We start from the raw sequence: 19,315 nt of genomic DNA on the forward strand, positions 1-19,315 counted from the left end.
ATTTCTCATAGCTGAATTAGTATAACTAGTGAAAGTCTCATGTTTCTACCCTCTAGTTCATATGGTTTTAATTATTATATCAAAGAATTTAAATAGTATGTGTATTTATTGTATATGGTTAACTAGTATATCTTTTTAAAGCACACTCTGTTGAATATTCCAGTAGAATGACTTGAAAACAAATAACTCACGTTTTCTCTTCCCGTTAAAATGCATGTTTTAGTCTCTACAATGTTATGAATCATCCCACAGCTGAAAGCTCCTGTAATGTTACTAAGCACAATTGATATGTGTAGCAATGCATTTTAATTGTTAGTAGTAAAAGAAATAGATATGGAATCACTTGGTACTTCCTGTTTGGTGGTGTGGGGGATAACTGAAGTTCTGGATGAATTTTGCATGACTGAAGGTTCATAAAATCTTCTTTGAATTTTTTTTTTTTAGTTGTTATTGTTTTGACTTAGGAGTTTAAAGGCAGTCATCACATGAAAGAAATAAATGTTGCGTTTTATCTTCAATTTGATTTCTTATATTTGTTTCAACAATTATTAACAAGGCATATCATGTTTCTGCATGGATTAACGTGAACAGAAGCATGAAAGTAAGGTCACACGTAAAGGGGACTCATCTTTAGTAAAGTAACGTAAAAATGTGATACTTGGGAAATGGATACTATAATCTTGCTGGACTGTGGAGTAAGTGGGATTCCTACATAGCAAAGGAGCTATTAAGGGTCAAGGAGTTTGATCTTAAAATATATTTAGATCTGTTCAGACATATATAAGAAAGAAGATGTTCTACTTTTTTGGCAAATTCTGGGGGAAGAGGGTTATTTCCAGCCGCACCCACTACTGAACCCTGACTGGATTCGAGCATTCCATGCACTCTCCCCTGCTTGTCGTAGCTGGCAGTACCGCATACGAGTCAAGCCCCAAGATAACCCGTGAAGATATGACAACAAGTGGACATGTTTCCCAAGGACGGGGTTTCATAAATGCAGGAAGGTTAGCACAACCACTGGTGTGAGGGGAAGTCGGAGGACGTGCTCATAGTTCATGGGAACCAGCAATGCAGGATGGGCTACATTCAATTTAGTTTCCTTTGCAGGCTTAAAATAGCGCCATTGTAAATTATGTCAGTCTTTCTCAAATCATGAAAATGATTGTTAAAAATGCCTCAGAATACACAATGTGCATTGTTGTGTGGCTTTGATGTGTGAATGATGAGAGCATATGATATAATACAAATTAAATAATGGTAGAGCAGTCACAGGCTTTTTCCCCGAGGGAAGAGGGAATAAAGGTGAAGTTTCTGGGGGAGGGGAAGGCTGTTTTCTTTTGTGTTGGTGCTTACAATATAGAAATCTATAAATGGTCTAAAATTTTAAAGGGATTCCTGTACTGTTTCATGTTTAGCAGATCTTAAGAATTTACGTTGTAAAGATTCTGCTGGTGTCGTCATTGGGTTGGGAAATCAGTGCATGCTGGAATTTGACTTTTTAATAAATATTTGAATACACAAATATGATGCAAAATATGATGTAGTGGGGGTGACAAATATTTATATATATTTATATGAAATATTTGTGCTGTCTCAAGACATTTGTCAGGTTGGATGCCTTGCTTTGGAATCTAGTGAAATGGGGTTTTCTGTGTTTGGAGCACCACTTTGGTGCCTCCAACGTCTTTTCCTGGCTTCCTAATTGAAATTTGGGGTAAACCACTTGTGATACTTGCTAAATTCAGAAGCAATTGCCATAAAGCCTGAGATTCTTTTTTGTTGTTTGCACACAGGTGAGGTCTGCCATAAATCCTATACTCAGTTTTCAAACCTTTGTCGTCATAAGCGCATGCATGCTGATTGCAGAACCCAAATCAAGTGCAAAGACTGTGGACAAATGTTCAGCACTACGTCTTCCTTAAATAAACACAGGAGGTTTTGTGAGGGCAAGAACCATTTTGCGGCAGGTGGATTTTTTGGCCAAGGCATTTCACTTCCTGGAACCCCAGCTATGGATAAAACGTCCATGGTTAATATGAGTCATGCCAACCCGGGCCTTGCTGACTATTTTGGCGCCAATAGGCATCCTGCTGGTCTTACCTTTCCAACAGCTCCTGGATTTTCTTTTAGCTTCCCTGGTCTGTTTCCTTCCGGCTTGTACCACAGGCCTCCTTTGATACCTGCTAGTTCTCCTGTTAAAGGACTGTCAAGTACTGAACAGACAAACAAAAGTCAAAGTCCCCTCATGACACATCCTCAGATACTGCCAGCTACACAGGATATTTTGAAGGCACTATCTAAACACCCACCTGTAGGGGACAATAAGCCAGTGGAGCTCCAGCCCGAGAGGTCCTCTGAAGAGAGGCCCCTTGAGAAAATCAGTGACCAGTCAGAGAGTAGTGACCTTGATGATGTCAGTACGCCAAGTGGCAGTGACCTGGAAACAACCTCGGGCTCTGATCTGGAAAGTGACATTGAAAGTGATAAAGAGAAATTTAAAGAAAATGGTAAAATGTTCAAAGACAAAGTAAGCCCTCTTCAGAATCTGGCTTCAATACATAATAAGAAAGAATACAGCAATCATTCCATTTTCTCACCATCTTTAGAGGAGCAGACTGCGGTGTCAGGAGCTGTGAATGATTCTATAAAGGCTATTGCTTCTATTGCTGAAAAATACTTTGGTTCAACAGGACTGGTGGGGCTGCAAGACAAAAAAGTTGGAGCTTTACCTTACCCTTCCATGTTTCCCCTCCCATTTTTTCCAGCATTCTCTCAATCAATGTACCCATTTCCTGATAGAGACTTGAGATCGTTACCTTTGAAAATGGAGCCCCAATCACCAAGTGAAGTAAAGAAACTGCAGAAGGGAAGCTCTGAGTCTCCCTTTGATCTCACCACTAAACGCAAGGACGAGAAGCCCTTAACCCCAGTATCTGCCAAGCCTTCAGCGACCCCGGCTGCAAGCCAAGACCAGCCCCTGGATCTAAGTATGGGCAGTAGGAGTAGAGCCAGTGGAACCAAGCTGACTGAGCCTCGTAAAAACCACGTGTTTGGGGAGAAGAAAGGAGGCAACATTGAACCAAGACCAGCATCCGATGGTTCCTTACAGCATGCTAGACCCACTCCTTTCTTTATGGACCCTATTTACAGGTAAGGGAGGTTGGGAGACCGCTAAGTGTGGACGGACAAACAAAAGGTGGTTTTTATACTCTAAAGTTACGACTTTTAACAAACCATTTTTTATTATTGTTATAAAACAGAGTAAAGTTGTTTGATCTGGTGAATTCATTTTTTATTCAGAAAGTCAACTCATTAGGTTTGGACTTATTTTTGGATGTCTCTGAATTTGGGGTTTTGGAATAGACCCATGGAGTTCTTTCCCTTGACAATAAATTTATTTTTAAACACATTTTTTTTTAAGTGGAAAATATGGGAAAGCCATATTTAAAGCAAGTTGTCAAGTGGCGGAAGAATGAGGCTCCTGAAGGATTAATGCAAATATGTGTGGGTACTTAAATGGGTCAGGTTATTTGGAATGAAATGGGACAGGGTGAGAGTTTATTCTTTATTAAGCTACCAACACAGACCTTAATAAGTGCTGGTCCTATTCTGTTTCTAAGGAAATCTCTTAGAAGCCCCCTGTAAATGAAATATTGATCACAAAAATGCTTTGTAAATGATGTGAATGATCGGCTTAAAAACGCATCTGTGTCTAATGCCTGCATTATTCAATTTCCTTTGCATCCAAAATTTTTTAGGGCGGGGAAATATATACTTAATAAAAAGGCTCTTAGGTCCAGTTCTCAGTTAACACTGGACCATTCAGAATGATTCAGTTGTTAAATACTAGTTTTCTTCAAAGTGTAGAAACAACAATAACAGTGCTTACGATATATTTTAAATATTACCGAGCATTTTCACATTTACTTTCTCATTCAAATCATGAACATTGTTAAGAGTTAATGGAAAATGTAGACAATTTTTTATTGGACTGATTTAAGCTGGCAGTATTTGATATTTTTGCCTAATTTTTTTTTTTAATCAGAAGACAGTTTTGTTCAATTTCTTCATTCACAGTATTTTTTTGAGCACCTATAACTTGGTAGGTACCAGAGCTGCAAAGCTTTTTCACTTCAAACTCTTTTTCTACCTTTATTACATAAGTTAACCAAGAAACCTTACCAGTTCATTAAGGACTACCCCTACTTGAACACGACAAGGGGCATAGGAAAGGACAAAACAAAAACGTCTCAAAGGCATCATTACCATGTTGAGCACTCCCCCACCCACCTCCCCGCCCACCCAGTGACTGTATTTTCTTTTATGTGGCAGTTCTTTTACAGAGAAAGAAAAAGAAGGGAGGGAGGGACAGGTCTTCCATATTTTGTGTGTAGCTTATATATTACACACAGTGAGTAAGGTTGTATTTCCAATTCAGTGATATGTCTCAGCCCTTTGGAAGATAATTTCTCAAGCTTTCTTTCTTCAGTTCAGTTCAGTTCAGTTCAGTCACTCAGTCGTGTCTGACTCTTTGTGACCCCATGAATTGCAGCACACCAGGCCTCCCTGTCCATCACCATCTCCCGGAGTTCACTCAAACTCACGTCCATCGAGTCGGTGATGCCATCCAGCCATCTCATCCTCTGTCGTCCCCTTCTCCTCCTGCCCCCAATCCCTCCCAGAATAAGAGTCTTTTCCAATGAGTCAACTCTTTGCATGAAGTGGCCAAAGTACTGGAGTTTCAGCTTTAGCATCATTCCTTCCAAGGAACACCCAGGGCTGATCTCCTTTAGAATGGACTGCTTGGATCTCCTTGCAGTCCAAGGGACTCTCAAGAGTCTTCTCTAACACCACACTTCAAAAGCATCAATTCTTCGGTGCTCAGCTTTCTTCACAGTCCAACTCTCACATCCATACATGACCACAGGAAAAACCATAGCCTTGACTAAACGGACCTTTGTTGGCAAAGTAATGTCTCTGCTTTTGAATATGCTATCTAGGTTGGTCATAACTTTTCTTCCAAGGAGTAAACGTCTTTTAATTTCATGGCCGCAGTCAGCATCTGCAGTGATTTTGGAGCCCCCAAAAATAAAGTCTGACACTGTTTCCACTGTTTCCTCATCTATTTCCCATGAAGTGATGGGACCGGATGCCATGATCTTTGTTTTCTGAATGTTGAGCTTTAAGCCAACTTTTTCACTCTCCTCTTTCACTCTCATCAAGAGGCTTTTTAGTTCCTCTTCACTTTCTGCCATAAGGGTGGTGTCATCTGCATATCTAACTTAGACCCTCCCAATGGCAATGAACTTCCAGTTCATCCGCATACCCCTTCCACTCTTCTCTGTCATCTCCCAGCCTTCCACCTGCTTACTCTAATCTCAGTCTTCTCTCTGGTACAACAGTTTCACTTGTGGCTTTAGGCATCTCATTTCACCAAACTCATAAAAGACCTAAACCCAGTTTTAGTGTAAGACCCGGGTTGAAATCTCAGCTTTCTCATGTCTGAAAGTTTTATTCATCCATAAAATGGGTATAACGGCACTGATTTCAATAAGTGAAAGAGTATATGTAAAGCCTGACATATACGCAGCTTCAAGAAGTCGAAGCTGCTTCTGGGCTTCCCAGGTGGCGCTAGAGGTAAAGAGCCCGGCTGCCAATGCAGGAGGTGCAGGTGACCCGCTTTCATCCCTGAGTCAGGAGGATTCCCCTGAAGGAGGGCACAGCAACCCACTCCATTATTCCTGTCTGGAGAATCCCAGGGACAGATGAGCCTGGCAGGCCGCAGTCCGTAGGGTTGCAAAGAGTTGGACACAACTGAAGCGACTTAGCACAGAAGCTGCTTCTTTTCAGTTTGAAACTATTTTAAAAGTATACTTACTGAATATTTTTTAAAACGAAATCACCAACAGTTGGTGAAAGAAGTTAATTCAATCCACGATGTCATTTCCTATATGCTTAATAAAAAATAGAATGGCAAACACTTCTAAATTATCTTCAAAAAGTTCATTATCCTCTTCTGACCACCCCTCTTTCACCTACCCTATTTATCAGCAGCAGCGGCTAGCAGGGTGTGTAGTAGGCTTAGAAAGTCTCCTGCTGGGATTCATAAATGTGAAAAAATAGAATGATGATTTGTGGGAGCACCTTATTGATAGAAAATGACTTTAATTTTCAAAGTGAACCTTCTTCACCTGCTTTTGAAAAATCAGCCAGCATTTCTGTCTACATTAGCAATGGAAAGATACAAACTTGTGAGCGATGCCTCTGATTTCATGACTTCGTTTTTAACATTTCCTTCTCATTATTATTAGTGTTACTACTCATTCAATAGGATTTTTCCATTTTAAAAAGGACCTTCTTTCTTTGAGCACCTAGAAGTGCCACGAGTATTCTTCAAGAACTGAAACAGATGTCTTTATTTTTTTATTAGTGTGCTTCCCGGCAACCTACCATTTGCTTTATTGTTAGCTGTTTTAAATGTCAGCAATTATGCAGGGATTGATCTGTGAGACTGATTCTTCTCCAAAATCTAATTTTAACCTTTCAGAGTAGAGAAAAGAAAACTAACTGACCCACTTGAAGCTTTAAAAGAGAAATACTTGAGGCCTTCTCCAGGATTCTTATTTCACCCACAAGTAAGTATTTTGAATTTGAGACTTCAAGCTTGTAAACTAACTTGTTGATCCTGAAAAAGCAGGTGCAATGAAATGAAAGAAATCTTGAGAACATTAGGATTTCCTATGACGCTGGTGTAGGAGAACACAGGAAATTCTAGCAGAATTAAAATCCAAACTTTTTAAAGAAAAAGTAGTCAGTATATATATATGTAAAAATAATATGGTTTCAGTGTTAAGTTATTCTCTATTAAGTACTTACTGAGCTAAAGCGTATTTTGGAGTGAGCAAAATTCAGTTAAGAAATTAAATATTGAAGTTGTCTTTCATGTTTAAAAATTTGCGATTTTAAGAAATGGATCACTGTGCAATTTGTCCCAAACTCACGAAGGTCATTTGTGTTCTTTTAGTGCTTAGATAAAAACAGGAAATGAGTCTACCTGACAAGTTATTACCATAGAGGGTGAAGGAATTTATCTAGAGACCACTGGGCATTCCAGCAAAGTTCTGTAATTGCAGAAGAATTCACCACAATACACAGAGCTATTTGCTGGATGGAGTTGTGTCCATTTATCAAAATATGTATAATTTCTCACTGCAAAGAAAATATAGAGCAGTGCCATTTAATTGGTTCATCTTTATGTCCCCACATTTTTGGTCATTAAAAAAAAACTAGTTTACATATCAATTAAAGTGTGGAGAATTATATTGAAAGAAGGAATATATAAACATCTCGAATCTGATTTCTTAATGATATATATATATTTAATTTACTGATTATTAAGGGTACAAGCTCCTTATAGGCAATAAGCAATACTTTTATGAAACTGTTTGACAACAGAGTTAACTGATTTGTTCTGTTCCAATATATTCAAACCAAAACTTATGCTTCTCTGATAAAATCGGTGGAAAAGTCTATGCAAGCTATATTACAGAAAGCTATGAAACAATTAAATTTAATCATCTTGGAATATGACTCTTTACCCCACTCCTCACCCTCACCCTCTCTGCTACTGCTTCTTTCTTCATTTTTAAAAGTACTTTCCCAAATTCTGGACAATAAAGTATGAGGGCTGAAATACCATATTCTGGGTTGAGTGGAGAGATCTGTCATTGCTCAAAAATTCTCTCTGTTTTAACCTGAAACAATATATGATTTAGTATGAAAAGGGTTAGAAATATTCCAGTTAGTATTCATTTTGTGTAGAAAACTAAGGAATTTCTTAAATTATTTTATGGAAACCAAGTTCTAAAACAGTAAATGTTTATCAGGTACTTATTTTCTACATTTAGATTGATCTGAATTGCACTTGTTGGTCTCGTGGGCTAATAAACTTGAGCATAAAATGCATTTTTGTGTCAGATATTATACAAAAAGTGTATCTCTCTTGATAACTTTCTAATTAAATGCTTATAAGGATACTATAGTTATCCTTATAACTGTAATTAAAATATATTAAATTTCATTACAGTTTTAATTACAATAAATCAATCTATTTTATATTCTAACTATCTTTAAAATCTAGTAACTAATCATTTCAGAATCAAGTGCTGTGGGTACGTAGTTTAAGGGAGGAAAAAAAAAAAAAGCCAGGATTCAGTGTCTTTGAGTGACTCAGTCAACCTGGCTTTTAGTTTCCTTGCTTATTCGATGAAGGAGTGGGCATAAGGTCCCTATCTTCTGTGAAATTCAAAGATTTCTAGCTAGCTGAGGCAAATTTACTGGTTCAGAAAATGGGGAGTTTTGTCTACTAACATCTTTACATGTGCATGTAGCTGTTGTAAATGTAGTATATGCATATTTTTAATCAAATGATATAAGAAAATCTGCTATGTTTTAATATTCTCAAAATTGACAAAGGATAGCAAAAGATGAGGCATGTGTATAGAGCTTGGGAATATAGCAATCACCCACTCAGATCACTGAAAAAGTACCTATGGGAGCACAGTGGTAGAGGGTGTCCTTCCCACACCAGAATGTCATGTCTTGTTATATGAGACTAACTATTGCTGCATGTTACTGTAAGAATAGTACCCAATAGTGATCAGTAAAATTTTTAACACATCATATGTCATGAATACTGATCAATCAGAATGGGCTCCTGGCATTGGGGATCTGGATCTTAGAAGCCCTTGCTGGCCAACTGTTCATGCTTTGGTTGCTGGCTGGTGGGCTGTTTGAAGGGTCTTTTGGGAGGAGGCCTGGGCAGCAGGAGGACATTCAGGATAGTTGGGGCAAAGGCTATTTATCACTGACCACAGAAATATTTCATTATTTTGATAACCACTGTGGCTGTTTTTGTGTGTAATGGCTGTATGTCACTGAGATACAGAGGGCATACAGAGTGTCACCTGAGAGATGTTCAGGCCCCTCAATTTTCGTCAAGCCTTCAGAGCAGTCTGTCCTTTCAGACTTTAGGCTTCCCTGATGGCTCAGCAGATCCACCTGCAATGCAGGAGACAAAGGAGACTCAGGTTCGATCCCTGGGTTGGGAATATCCCCTGGAGAAGGAAATGGAAACCCTCTCCAGTATTCTTGCCTGGAAAATCCCATGGACAGAGGAGCCAGGTGGGCTACAGTCCATGGAGCTGCAGAGTCAGACATGACTGAGCACGCACAAGAGGACTGTTCTTTCAGAAAATCTGCCTCATATGTTCTGAAGTTTCGGCAGAACTTTTTTGTTCTTTCTAGTACTGTATCAATTCCATCACAGCCTCAGCATCCACCTTCCCACAAACAAACAAACAAATTAAAACAAAGAGAAACTGCCTAGGATTTGGGGCCAGAAATAACTGTTTTAGAACAGGCTTTACTACTTATTATTTAGGACTAGCCTGGTGGCTCAGAAGGTAAAGCGTCTGTCTACAATGCAGGAGACCCGGGTTCGATCTCTGGGTTGGGAAGATCCTGTGGAGAAGGAAATGGCAATCTATTCCAGGACTATTGCCTGGAAAATCCCATGGACAGAGGAGCCTGGTAGGCTACAGTCCATGGGGTCACAAAGAGTTGGACACGACTGAGCGACTTCACTTTCACTTCACTTTGGAATGTGGAAGGATCTAGAGGTGGAAAAGCTCTCTTTATTATTGGATGCAGAAGTATTCTGTTTTGACTATGAATAAGTATCAGTAAAATACCCTCCTGCCATCCCCTGAGCCCAGTTTCTTTGGTGGAGATACATCAATATCTAGAAATACCTGAAAGGATGCTTGCTGTGTTCTTGGTGCTTCCTTGTTGGACACCAAAGCATTCCACCAAAATGAAAGGACATGCCTCCTCTGCACCCAGGGCTTGCCATCGTTTTGTAGGTAGATACGTGCTTGGTTAAGACCATTCACAACTTCAGTTTTCATTTAAAGTATTTTGGAGCAAATCAGATGGTCCCTCTGGGGCTTCTATATCCTTAACTTCAGAATAAGAATAATGTTATTTATCTCAGGGTTATCTACCTCTATCTATTTCTTAGGATTGTTATAATAATTAAAAGGAGATCACATGTTTTCCATGCTTTAAGGAAAACCTATAAATAGATAGATATGTCAATGCTTTGTAGTGGTATTCTCTGATTGTAAAAATTTTACAATTTTTGTATGTCTTTGTACTCTGTCCCCCCGCCCCCCGCCTGCCTCCCCTGTACATAGTTACTAATCAATGAAAGTTGACACTTCACTCAGATGGTAAACAATCTGCCTGCAATGCAGAAGACCAGTGTTTGATCTGTGGGTTGGAAGATCCCCAGGAGAAGGGAATGACAACCCACTTCAGTATTCTTGCCTGGAGAATCCCAAGCACAGAGGAGCCTGGCAGGCTACAGTCCATCGAGTCGCAAAGAGTCGGACAAGACTGAGCAACTAAAACTTTGATTTTCACTTATACAAATAAGTTGGATATTTATTAAATTTTATTGAAAATAAATTATTAGGCCATTTTACTGCCTTTTAGAAGAAAATCTGTATTTTTAAAATTCTTGACAAAAATACAGAAAACATATAGAAACATATACATCAGAATCAAAAGATAAATACTGGCTTTATCATTCTTAGGGTTTAAATTCCTCTCAGTTCAGTTCTTAGAGAAGTATATTTGCTCTGTCAGGCCACTAGAGCACTATTTCACTTTCTATTTTTCTCTTATAAATAAGTTAGTTTAACATAAGGCTGAAATAAGTAGTATAGGGTTTCTCCCTGACTCTGTGTTTGAAAATTACATTTGGAGTCTTAGATTATAATTTTGAAAAGAAGATGACAGCCACAGGAGGTGAGATGGAGGAAATGATATTACCCTGTGATCTTTGGCATGTCCATTTCATTGGGTACTTTGCATTTTGGGTACTTTGCATTCACATTGACAGCTCATTTGAATTGCCATAGGAATCACTTGGCAATTATACTAGTATAAAACTGGCTATAAATTATACCTTTGTTTGGTTTTCCTGTACTTTAAATGTTATTTTTAGTTATTTATATATTTCAATTTCAGATGTTTGGCTTTGTTAATCTACAATGGAAACTCTATTTTACTTCCATTTCTGTGCTTTATTCATTCTTTTTTAATTTTCTTCATTTTAAAGTCTCTTCACTTTCTTCATTTAAAGTGTCTACTTGTTACAGTATTCCAAGAACTGGGAAAAAGACTAAGGTCTTTTCCCAAGTTCTCATGTGTATATTGATGTGAAAATCACGTAAGACTTTTGCCCTCCGTCTTTCGCCCTTCGTCTTTCTTTTGCTTTCAACAAGTGTTTGTTTTGTTAGATTTCTTCTGCGGTAAATCTTTCATCCATAAAAACTGTGTATGCTGCTGCTGCTGCTGCTAAGTCACTCCAGTCGTGTTCGACTCTCTGTGACCCCAGAGACGGCAGCCCAGCAGGCACCCCCGTCCCTGGGATTCTCCAGGCAAGAACACTGGAGTGGGTTGCCGTTTCCTTCTCAAAAAAATGTATATATTCCTTATTAAAGATACCGTAACCTAAGAAAGCAAGATATATCCCCTTTAAACAAGCAAAATGATGTTTTTAAAGACATAACATTTGTGTTTCCTTGTAGAGCTTCTATTGGGTTAACCAAAAAGTTCATTCGGATTTTTCCATAAGATCTTACAGAAAAACCCAATCAAACTTTTTGGGCAACCCAGTAATTCACTGACATTTTCACCAGTGAGTCTGTCATAAATTGTCACAAATAACTACATATTTGTAGTTCTTTTCATTACTATTCTTTAGCGTTCAGACTGCTGATGGTCCCATGCTAATAGAAACCAGTTTATTTCCAAGTACACTGCCTTTTTGTTACTCAGTGATTCACATTTGAGTATTTATTTCTTTGTCATTAATGCTGTAAAAATATAAGAGACCAGATTTTTTTTCAGGAAATTGCTTACATTTTAGTTATTAAAGTAAAATTTAGGAATCTTGTTTTGCAGTCAGTAGAAACAAATGAAAAGGAAGTATCTATTTTGCTAAGATTTGGTAGTAAGTAGTATTTAGCTTTCTTGGGAAAAAGAACATTCTGGTTTATAACCTTGATTCTAAAATTTAATTGAGGTAAATAGAGAAAACTCCATGTTATAAAAATATTCATTACCAAGGCTTTTACTCAAGGTATAGTTACATGATAAGCAAAAATTACTTAGTATAAATGTTAATTTCTCAAAAGGATAGATTGCAATAAAGATACCTATACAGAAGTAATTTTTTTGTTTTTGTTTCAATTTTGCTCCCAGTTCCAACTGCCTGATCAGAGAACTTGGGTAAGTTTTCTATTTATATTTTTGACTAAAATAATGTAGCATTAAAAGGAAAACAACTAATATTATAAATTGCCATAGAGAGATTTCTGAGCTCTTTTCCTTTAAATGATAGAGCTTTAGCAGATAGATTTTCATCTTTGTCAAGCTGCAAGATACTTTCAGTTTTGGTTGGACATTTAGTGTCTATAAATTGTTTACGGAAAGTTTATTCTCTAAATCTAACCCATTCCATAGTAATTGTACCTTGATGTAGAACTTGAGTGTGTGTTAATAGGGATTTCAAGATGGATCACTAAGTGGAAACCATAATTATTTGGGGGAGCCTGTACCAGCATGTTAAAGATGCTTATGATAAAGCCTTAAAAAAGAATAAAACCTGAACTTATGTGTGGACCCAAGTTGACATTGTAATTCACATCCATATAACCCAGGCAGAACTTGGTTCTGGCTGTGTGGATTCACAAGACTAAATGTTTAAAAATCTTTATCTAAAGAATATATCTTTTAGCATTGGGTCCCACTTCTTCAGGCTTCCTGGTGGCTCAGCAGTATAAAATCTGCCTGCCAGTGCAGGAGACGTGGGTTCGATCCCTGAGTCTGGAAGATCCCCTGGAGAAGGAAGTGGCAACCCACTCCAAAATATTCCTACCTGGGAAATCCCATGGACAGAGGAACCTGGTGGGCTATTAGTCCATGGTGGCTCAAAGAGTCAGACATGACTTAGTGACTCAACAACACCAACAACTCGCTTCCTCAACTTTCTTTTTAAACTGTTAAAAATATTTTTATTGGAGTATATTGATTATAGTGTTATGTTAGTTTCAGGTGTACAGCATAGTGAATCATATATACATACGTATATATCCACTCTTTGTTTTTAGAGTATTTTCTCATATAGGCCATTGCAGAGTGTTTAGAGTTCCCTGTGCTATACAATAGGTTCTTATTAATTATTTACTTTTATATATAGTAATGTGTATATGTCAATCCCAATCTCCCTATTTATCCTTCCCCTCAATGATCAATTAATATTTCCAAATACAGTAAGTTGACATCACTAGGAGACAGCTTTATTTTTTATTCAAGATACAAAGAATACTATTTATTCATGTTTCACTCCCAAATAAACCTTGAGACAATTAAAATGTATATAAATAGCATGTATTACACAATTTCCTCTAAGTATATATATTTTTACTCTTTTATTATCTTCCTCACTAAGAATTATACTGATTTTAAAGTATGGATGAAATCTTGAAATATAGTTCACTTTTTCCTTAGTCACCATAACATTAAATATAAATTATTTTAAATGAGAACACTTTGGCACTTACCTGTTTCCTCTATCTGATGTTAGTTTTCCTTTACCAGAAATTCTTCCATTTATTTCTTCTGTGGAATATGTGAGGAATTGTGGATTTTTCTCATCCTATCAACTTTTAAGGTTTAAGTTCACTTTTTTCCACAGTGTAAGAGCAAAGAGACAGAGACTTCCATGTTAGGCAAAATTGTGTAGTAGACAGCATTTTTCTTTGGTTATCCTGGCTTATTATTTCTAGTGTTTTTTGGTCTGCCTTCCCTGGCAAGGGTTTGTCTTAAATATCATGCCGCATTGTCTTCATCCTTTCTAATGTTGACTTTTACTTGCTGGTAGTTTTGCTGTTAGCTGCTTCAAGAATAAGGTGTTGTCTCCTATACAAATGGTCAGTGCTGCTACAACTTACAAAGACAGTTCAGATTTTAAGTTAGATGCCTTTTCCTGATAATGCAATGGTATGGCAACGGCTATGACAATGCTTTAGAAACACTCCCACTCTTTGAATCATAGATGTTGCAGAGCGGTAATTTATATTTTTATTATAAAATGGATATTAGTGAAAAGTATTAAAATATTAAATTTTATAAATTTTAGTGGTTGAAAGCTATAATTTTATAATCATGGCTGCAGAATATGATACATGGAATGAGACAACCATAAAATATGAATATTTATTTCTCCCCCAAATGGCCATGATTTTAAGATTTCTCAAGATAATCAAGTGAATAAATATAGAAAACTACCAAATCTACAAACTTTCCCATCATAAGTTATTTATGAAAAGTTAGTTGTTTTATGATAAACCCATGTGCAATCTAATTTATGAAACATTAGGTCACATAATTCATGGTGCCATTGGACATATCATTTTGTATAATCAGATTGTCACTTTAATAGTTTTAATGAGAAACTTCTTTATGTCATCAATTATTGGCTGCCAGATAAAAAAACGTTAAGCTAAGTGCTTCAGACCCAGTTGATGTTATCTTGCCTGCTGAAATGTTTTTACAAAAATGAACTATTTGACAAGGGAGATAGTTACATTTTTGGTAGAAGCTAGGGAATTGTGTCTAAATACTAGTTTGCGTCAGTTTAAAGTTAATAGCCTCTAGGGGACTGGAAGGGGGGGAAATGACTTCCTTTTCCAGACATCTGGCTGCAGATACCATCAACAACTATAATATATGTAAATAAAAATCACTGTTCTATAGGAAAAAAAAAACCACTGTCATTTACTGATTGGAGATTAGTCAATGACATTGATAGGATATGGGGCAATATCTTTCTAAAATATATGATCTGATTTTTGCCTCCTTTTCCCCCTTATTTTCAGTAGATTTCCTATTCATTGTAGTACATGTTGTCCCCTTCATTTTTATTTTCATAATTGAAAAGCATTTGTAGCTAAATTGTTTTATTTATCCCAGTTCATCCTGATTTTTTAAAATACCAAGTCAGACTTTAAAGTGAATGTTAAAACTTACTACATCTACAAAATAAATGTTTTTCCAAGAGGAGTATCACATGAATCAGCCTAGATAGCTAGAGGAAGTTGAGGTTTTGACCAATACCCTAGATAAAGCTCATCTTAACCCAAGATATGGAGTAGGACTGATTGTTGATCACAGAATGGCTAAACTACCCCAACTAGCAGATGTCTAAGTCACTTATTCTTTTTTAAATTAATTTTATTGGAGTATAGTTGATTTACAATGTTGTGTTAGTTTCAGGTGTATAGCAAAGTGAATCAGTTATACATATACATGTATCTATTCTTTAGATTGTTTTCCCATATAGGTCATTAAAGAGTATTAAGTAGAATTCCCTGTGCTATACAGTAGGTTTGTATTAGTTATCTTTTATACATAGTAGTGTGTATTTATCCAAGTTACTTCTATCTGTCTTAATGGAGAAATTTATTCTTTTCAGCTGATGTTAAGTACATGAGAGCAAATGTTAGGAAGATGAAAGAGAGGATTCAGTGATGGCTTTTATGTTGCTTTGGTGGTTGCTAGCTGGAAAGATGGAGAAGGCAATGGCACCCCACTCCAGTACTCTTGCCTGGAAAATCCCATGGACAGAGGAGCCTGGTAGGCTGCAGTCTATGGGGTCTCGAAGAGTTGGACACGGCTGAGCGACTTCACTTTCACTTTTCACTTTCATGCATTGGAGAAGGAAATGGCAACCCACTCCAGTGTTCTTGCCTGGAGAATCCCAGGGACGGGGGAGCCTGGTGGGCTGCCGTCTATGGGGTCACACAGAGTCGTACACAACTGAAGCGACTCAGCAGCAGCAGCAGCTGGAAAAAAAGTGGGTGGGTGTGTGTCCGTAAGTGTGGTGTTAACAGCTCTCAGCTGTTAACTGAGCTCACTTACCCTCAGCTCACTTCCCATCTTTCTCCTCTGCTTCTTCCCCACTCCAATTTAATCTTCTTTTCATTTGACACCAGAAGCCAGAGGTGGGGGTGGCTTATAGAGGAGGTACTTGAGTAACCACTATTCTTTTTCTTGTTATCCTTAAGAATGCTGTTACTTAGTCAAGTCCATAATATATTATTTTATTTCTTGATACTTTGCCAAGTTGAAACAGTTTGGGGTAAAGTAATCACAGTGATCTTTCTTCAAAAGGAGCTATTAGTAGCTCCTAAAGCAAGACACATTTCTCAACAGCCAATTGCTGTTAAATTACTTGAAGGACTTACAGTTTATATGTGTTCGAGATAAAAGCCGAGAATAATAGTAGTCATGAGTAAGCTATTTTCCATATAAAAGGAAAGTGTTTCTGTAAGATGTATTGCCACAGGAATCTGTGTGTCAGCAGGGTGGACACTCAAATGATTTAAAACCACTAGATAATGAAACTTTACTCAAATATTAAATGTACATACATAAAACATTTATAATCATCACCCTCGCACTTACTATTCTTCCCCATAAATGTATGCGATCATGACCCTTACCCTTGCTTGTTACTGTTAATCAGCTTGAAGGCCAGAGGTCATTTCTCACTCAGACAATTTATTGCATGGAGGGCGGATTATCAAAATGATTTTCTGAAAAGAACAATTAGAAGGAATAAATGCAAATAAAATAGTATCATAAAATATTTCTGGATTGATTTTTAATAAATAAAATCCAAAGTAATATGAAAATGCTAATGCTCTGGCTAGAGGGGAATAATGACCATATTCTTTAGGGACAGAGTTTCCGCCAACCTCTCTGAGCAGCATCATCATTCCATATCTCTGCCCTGTGATCAGTATGTGTCAGAATCCTTCATAGTGACAAATGTGCTGTCCACTTGCATCTGTGGAGAATGTTTTAGCAGCTGAGTGATTATGAATCAAACCTCTGAGCTTACAGCCCCTACCGCCTCCCAATGCGTTCACATTTGTCGTCTGACAAGTAAATGTATCTTGACTTTCCTCTGAGATTTTTTTGCACCGTGTTTGATGAAAGACATTTGGCAAATTGGCAGTGGTGCCCTGTACGTTGCAATTTGTAGCTAGCATTAGGAGTCCGGGCATGAAATGAGAGGGCAGGCTCCAGGATAAAGGAAAAAGAAAGAAAGCTAACTACATATGAATAGTCGTTTGAAAAATCAAGCATACAATATTCCCTTTGTAAGAAGAGAATCATGTTTAGGCCATTCACTTAAGATTTTGCTCTAGTTTTAGAAGTCAGTAGTATTCTGTCCAGCCATGTGTCCACACAAGATAAATTTTATTAATTATCCTTTTGAGTACAAATTGTTGCCTTTTATTTTTAACCTGAGCTCAAAATAAATTAGGCCTCCAACTCTGTCTTGCTGTCTTATCAGCAGAAGTATCGTTTTCTTGAGTTGATCAGTTGCTTGAATGTACAGTTTTTACCATTTTTAATCCTTTCATGAAGTCTTCTAGTCTACCGCCCTAGCCTTTGGAGAAACATACAGAGTGCATACAAAATACAAACACCTTTTTAACAGCTTTCTGTGTTTTCCAGTGACAAAGTGCCCTGAGAACCAAATAAACAATGGATGAGTTGATTTTACAAGATGGCCTGAGAGTTTGCTTTTTCTACTTACAAATTCAGCAGTAAGCAGCTTCCAAATAAAATGTGAGCTTGGAAGAAACATTTTAGGAAGGTTGAAAGGAGAGAGTCTGTCTTAACTATAGATAGGAAGAATCAAGCTAACTTTGAAAGTAAATACCACCCTCTGATTATGACTCTGTCAAATATGTGTGCAGATAGACAAAAACTTGAAGATTATAAGCATAGTAAATTAGGTTATTTGAGGAAAAGAACTAGGCAGGATACTTTTTCTATGAGAATACTGCCCTAGAGTGTGGTCATGCCAATGTAATATGAAGTTATGATAATATATCATGAAGTATCATTTCAATTCAATCCTTTTTCAGGACAAACTAATATTTTACCAACATTCTTCATGTATGATCCCACTTAAAAATCTAGTATATCGATATTAATTTAACATAAAGTACATCTTACACACTTAATTTTTTCTTTCTGCATTACATACATTTGGCTCTAGCAGTAACTTTGGAACACTTGATGTTTTTCATGCTTTGAGTTTTTTTCATGGGACTTCCTAGTTCCTATGGTTTTTATTACTTAGGCAAGGCATACAGAATATTTTCCTATAATTTCCAGTTTACTATTTTTTACTGTATATTTTATTTGGTCAGCTTGCAGGCCAAGAAGATGGTGGACTCATGTCCCAAAGAACCCTCTTGCCAGAGTTAGAATTCAGACTTCTTTTGTTCTAAAAGGGGAGGGGTAGAGAACCAAACATCTCTTGGTTCTGGTCAGCCTCTGGAGAGGATGTATTAATTTCTTCCTTCCTGCAGTCACTCACAGGTGGGCCTAGTGAATAGCATGATACTAATGCTGTCTCTTAATTTAATAAAATCTGTAACTTGGTTTTGTTGTCTTGTGTATTTCATTGCTCTATTGTGTATCAAATTATAAAGTGATCTGACTAAGGTCTTATGGAAAAGTTCATATGACATTGTGTACGCTTGGTTCTACCTTTATTGTCTTTAAAGTCAATGAATTCTCTCATCTGTTTAATATTGGGACACTATAATCTCTTTCTACAGCCTCTGCATTCAGTGGATTTGATGCTTCCCTTTTATTAATAATGATTTCTTAGTTTGCTAGAGATGAATGCGGCAGGAAGGATCTCTGCCCTGTCCTTCATGGTCTTGTGCTTTTGCCTTTCAGATGTCGGCTATTGAAAACATGGCAGAGAAGCTGGAGAGCTTCAGTGCCCTGAAACCAGAGGCCAGTGAACTTCTACAGTCTGTTCCCTCCATGTTCAACTTCAGAGCTCCTCCCAACGCCCTGCCAGAGAACCTCCTACGGAAAGGAAAGGAACGCTATACCTGCAGGTAACTGCAAAGTTGATCATGACTGGCTTCCCAAAAATCTTCCCTCTGATTTCAAAAGGCCATGCTGTTTGTTTTGGAAATTATTCTTGATTGGATGATTAATAGCAACCATGATAGATTTCAAGCACTTCAAAGTACTCTTTATTTAGTGAGATATAAAAATAGTGGTTTAAAAGATTATTATTACATGAAAATTTTAACACAGGCCTTTTGGTTGTGATAAATGAGGTTGGAAATGGTCCAAA

The 19,315-nt window shown here is 37.3% G+C and overlaps 1 protein-coding gene across 13 annotated transcripts in view; it reads left to right on the plus strand.

Moving 5' to 3' along the window:
• The window catches only part of MECOM (MDS1 and EVI1 complex locus), a 629,513-nt gene that overhangs the window by 590,976 nt on the left and 19,222 nt on the right, over positions 1–19,315 (plus strand). For 7 of the 13 annotated variants that reach the window (XM_061416511.1, XM_061416535.1, XM_061416503.1 and 4 more), the window contains 4 exons: positions 1,794–3,150; positions 6,548–6,635; positions 12,334–12,360; positions 18,904–19,070. In XM_061416511.1, coding sequence (XP_061272495.1) covers positions 1,794–3,150; positions 6,548–6,635; positions 12,334–12,360; positions 18,904–19,070 — 1,639 coding nt within the window. The remainder of the gene's footprint in view (positions 1–1,793; positions 3,151–6,547; positions 6,636–12,333; positions 12,361–18,903; positions 19,071–19,315) is intronic. The other 6 variants (XM_061416544.1, XM_061416552.1, XM_061416518.1 and 3 more) reach the window with 2 other exon arrangements.

Source organism: Bos javanicus, chromosome 1 (assembly GCF_032452875.1).
Source record: "Bos javanicus breed banteng chromosome 1, ARS-OSU_banteng_1.0, whole genome shotgun sequence".
NCBI lineage: Eukaryota > Metazoa > Chordata > Mammalia > Artiodactyla > Bovidae > Bos > Bos javanicus.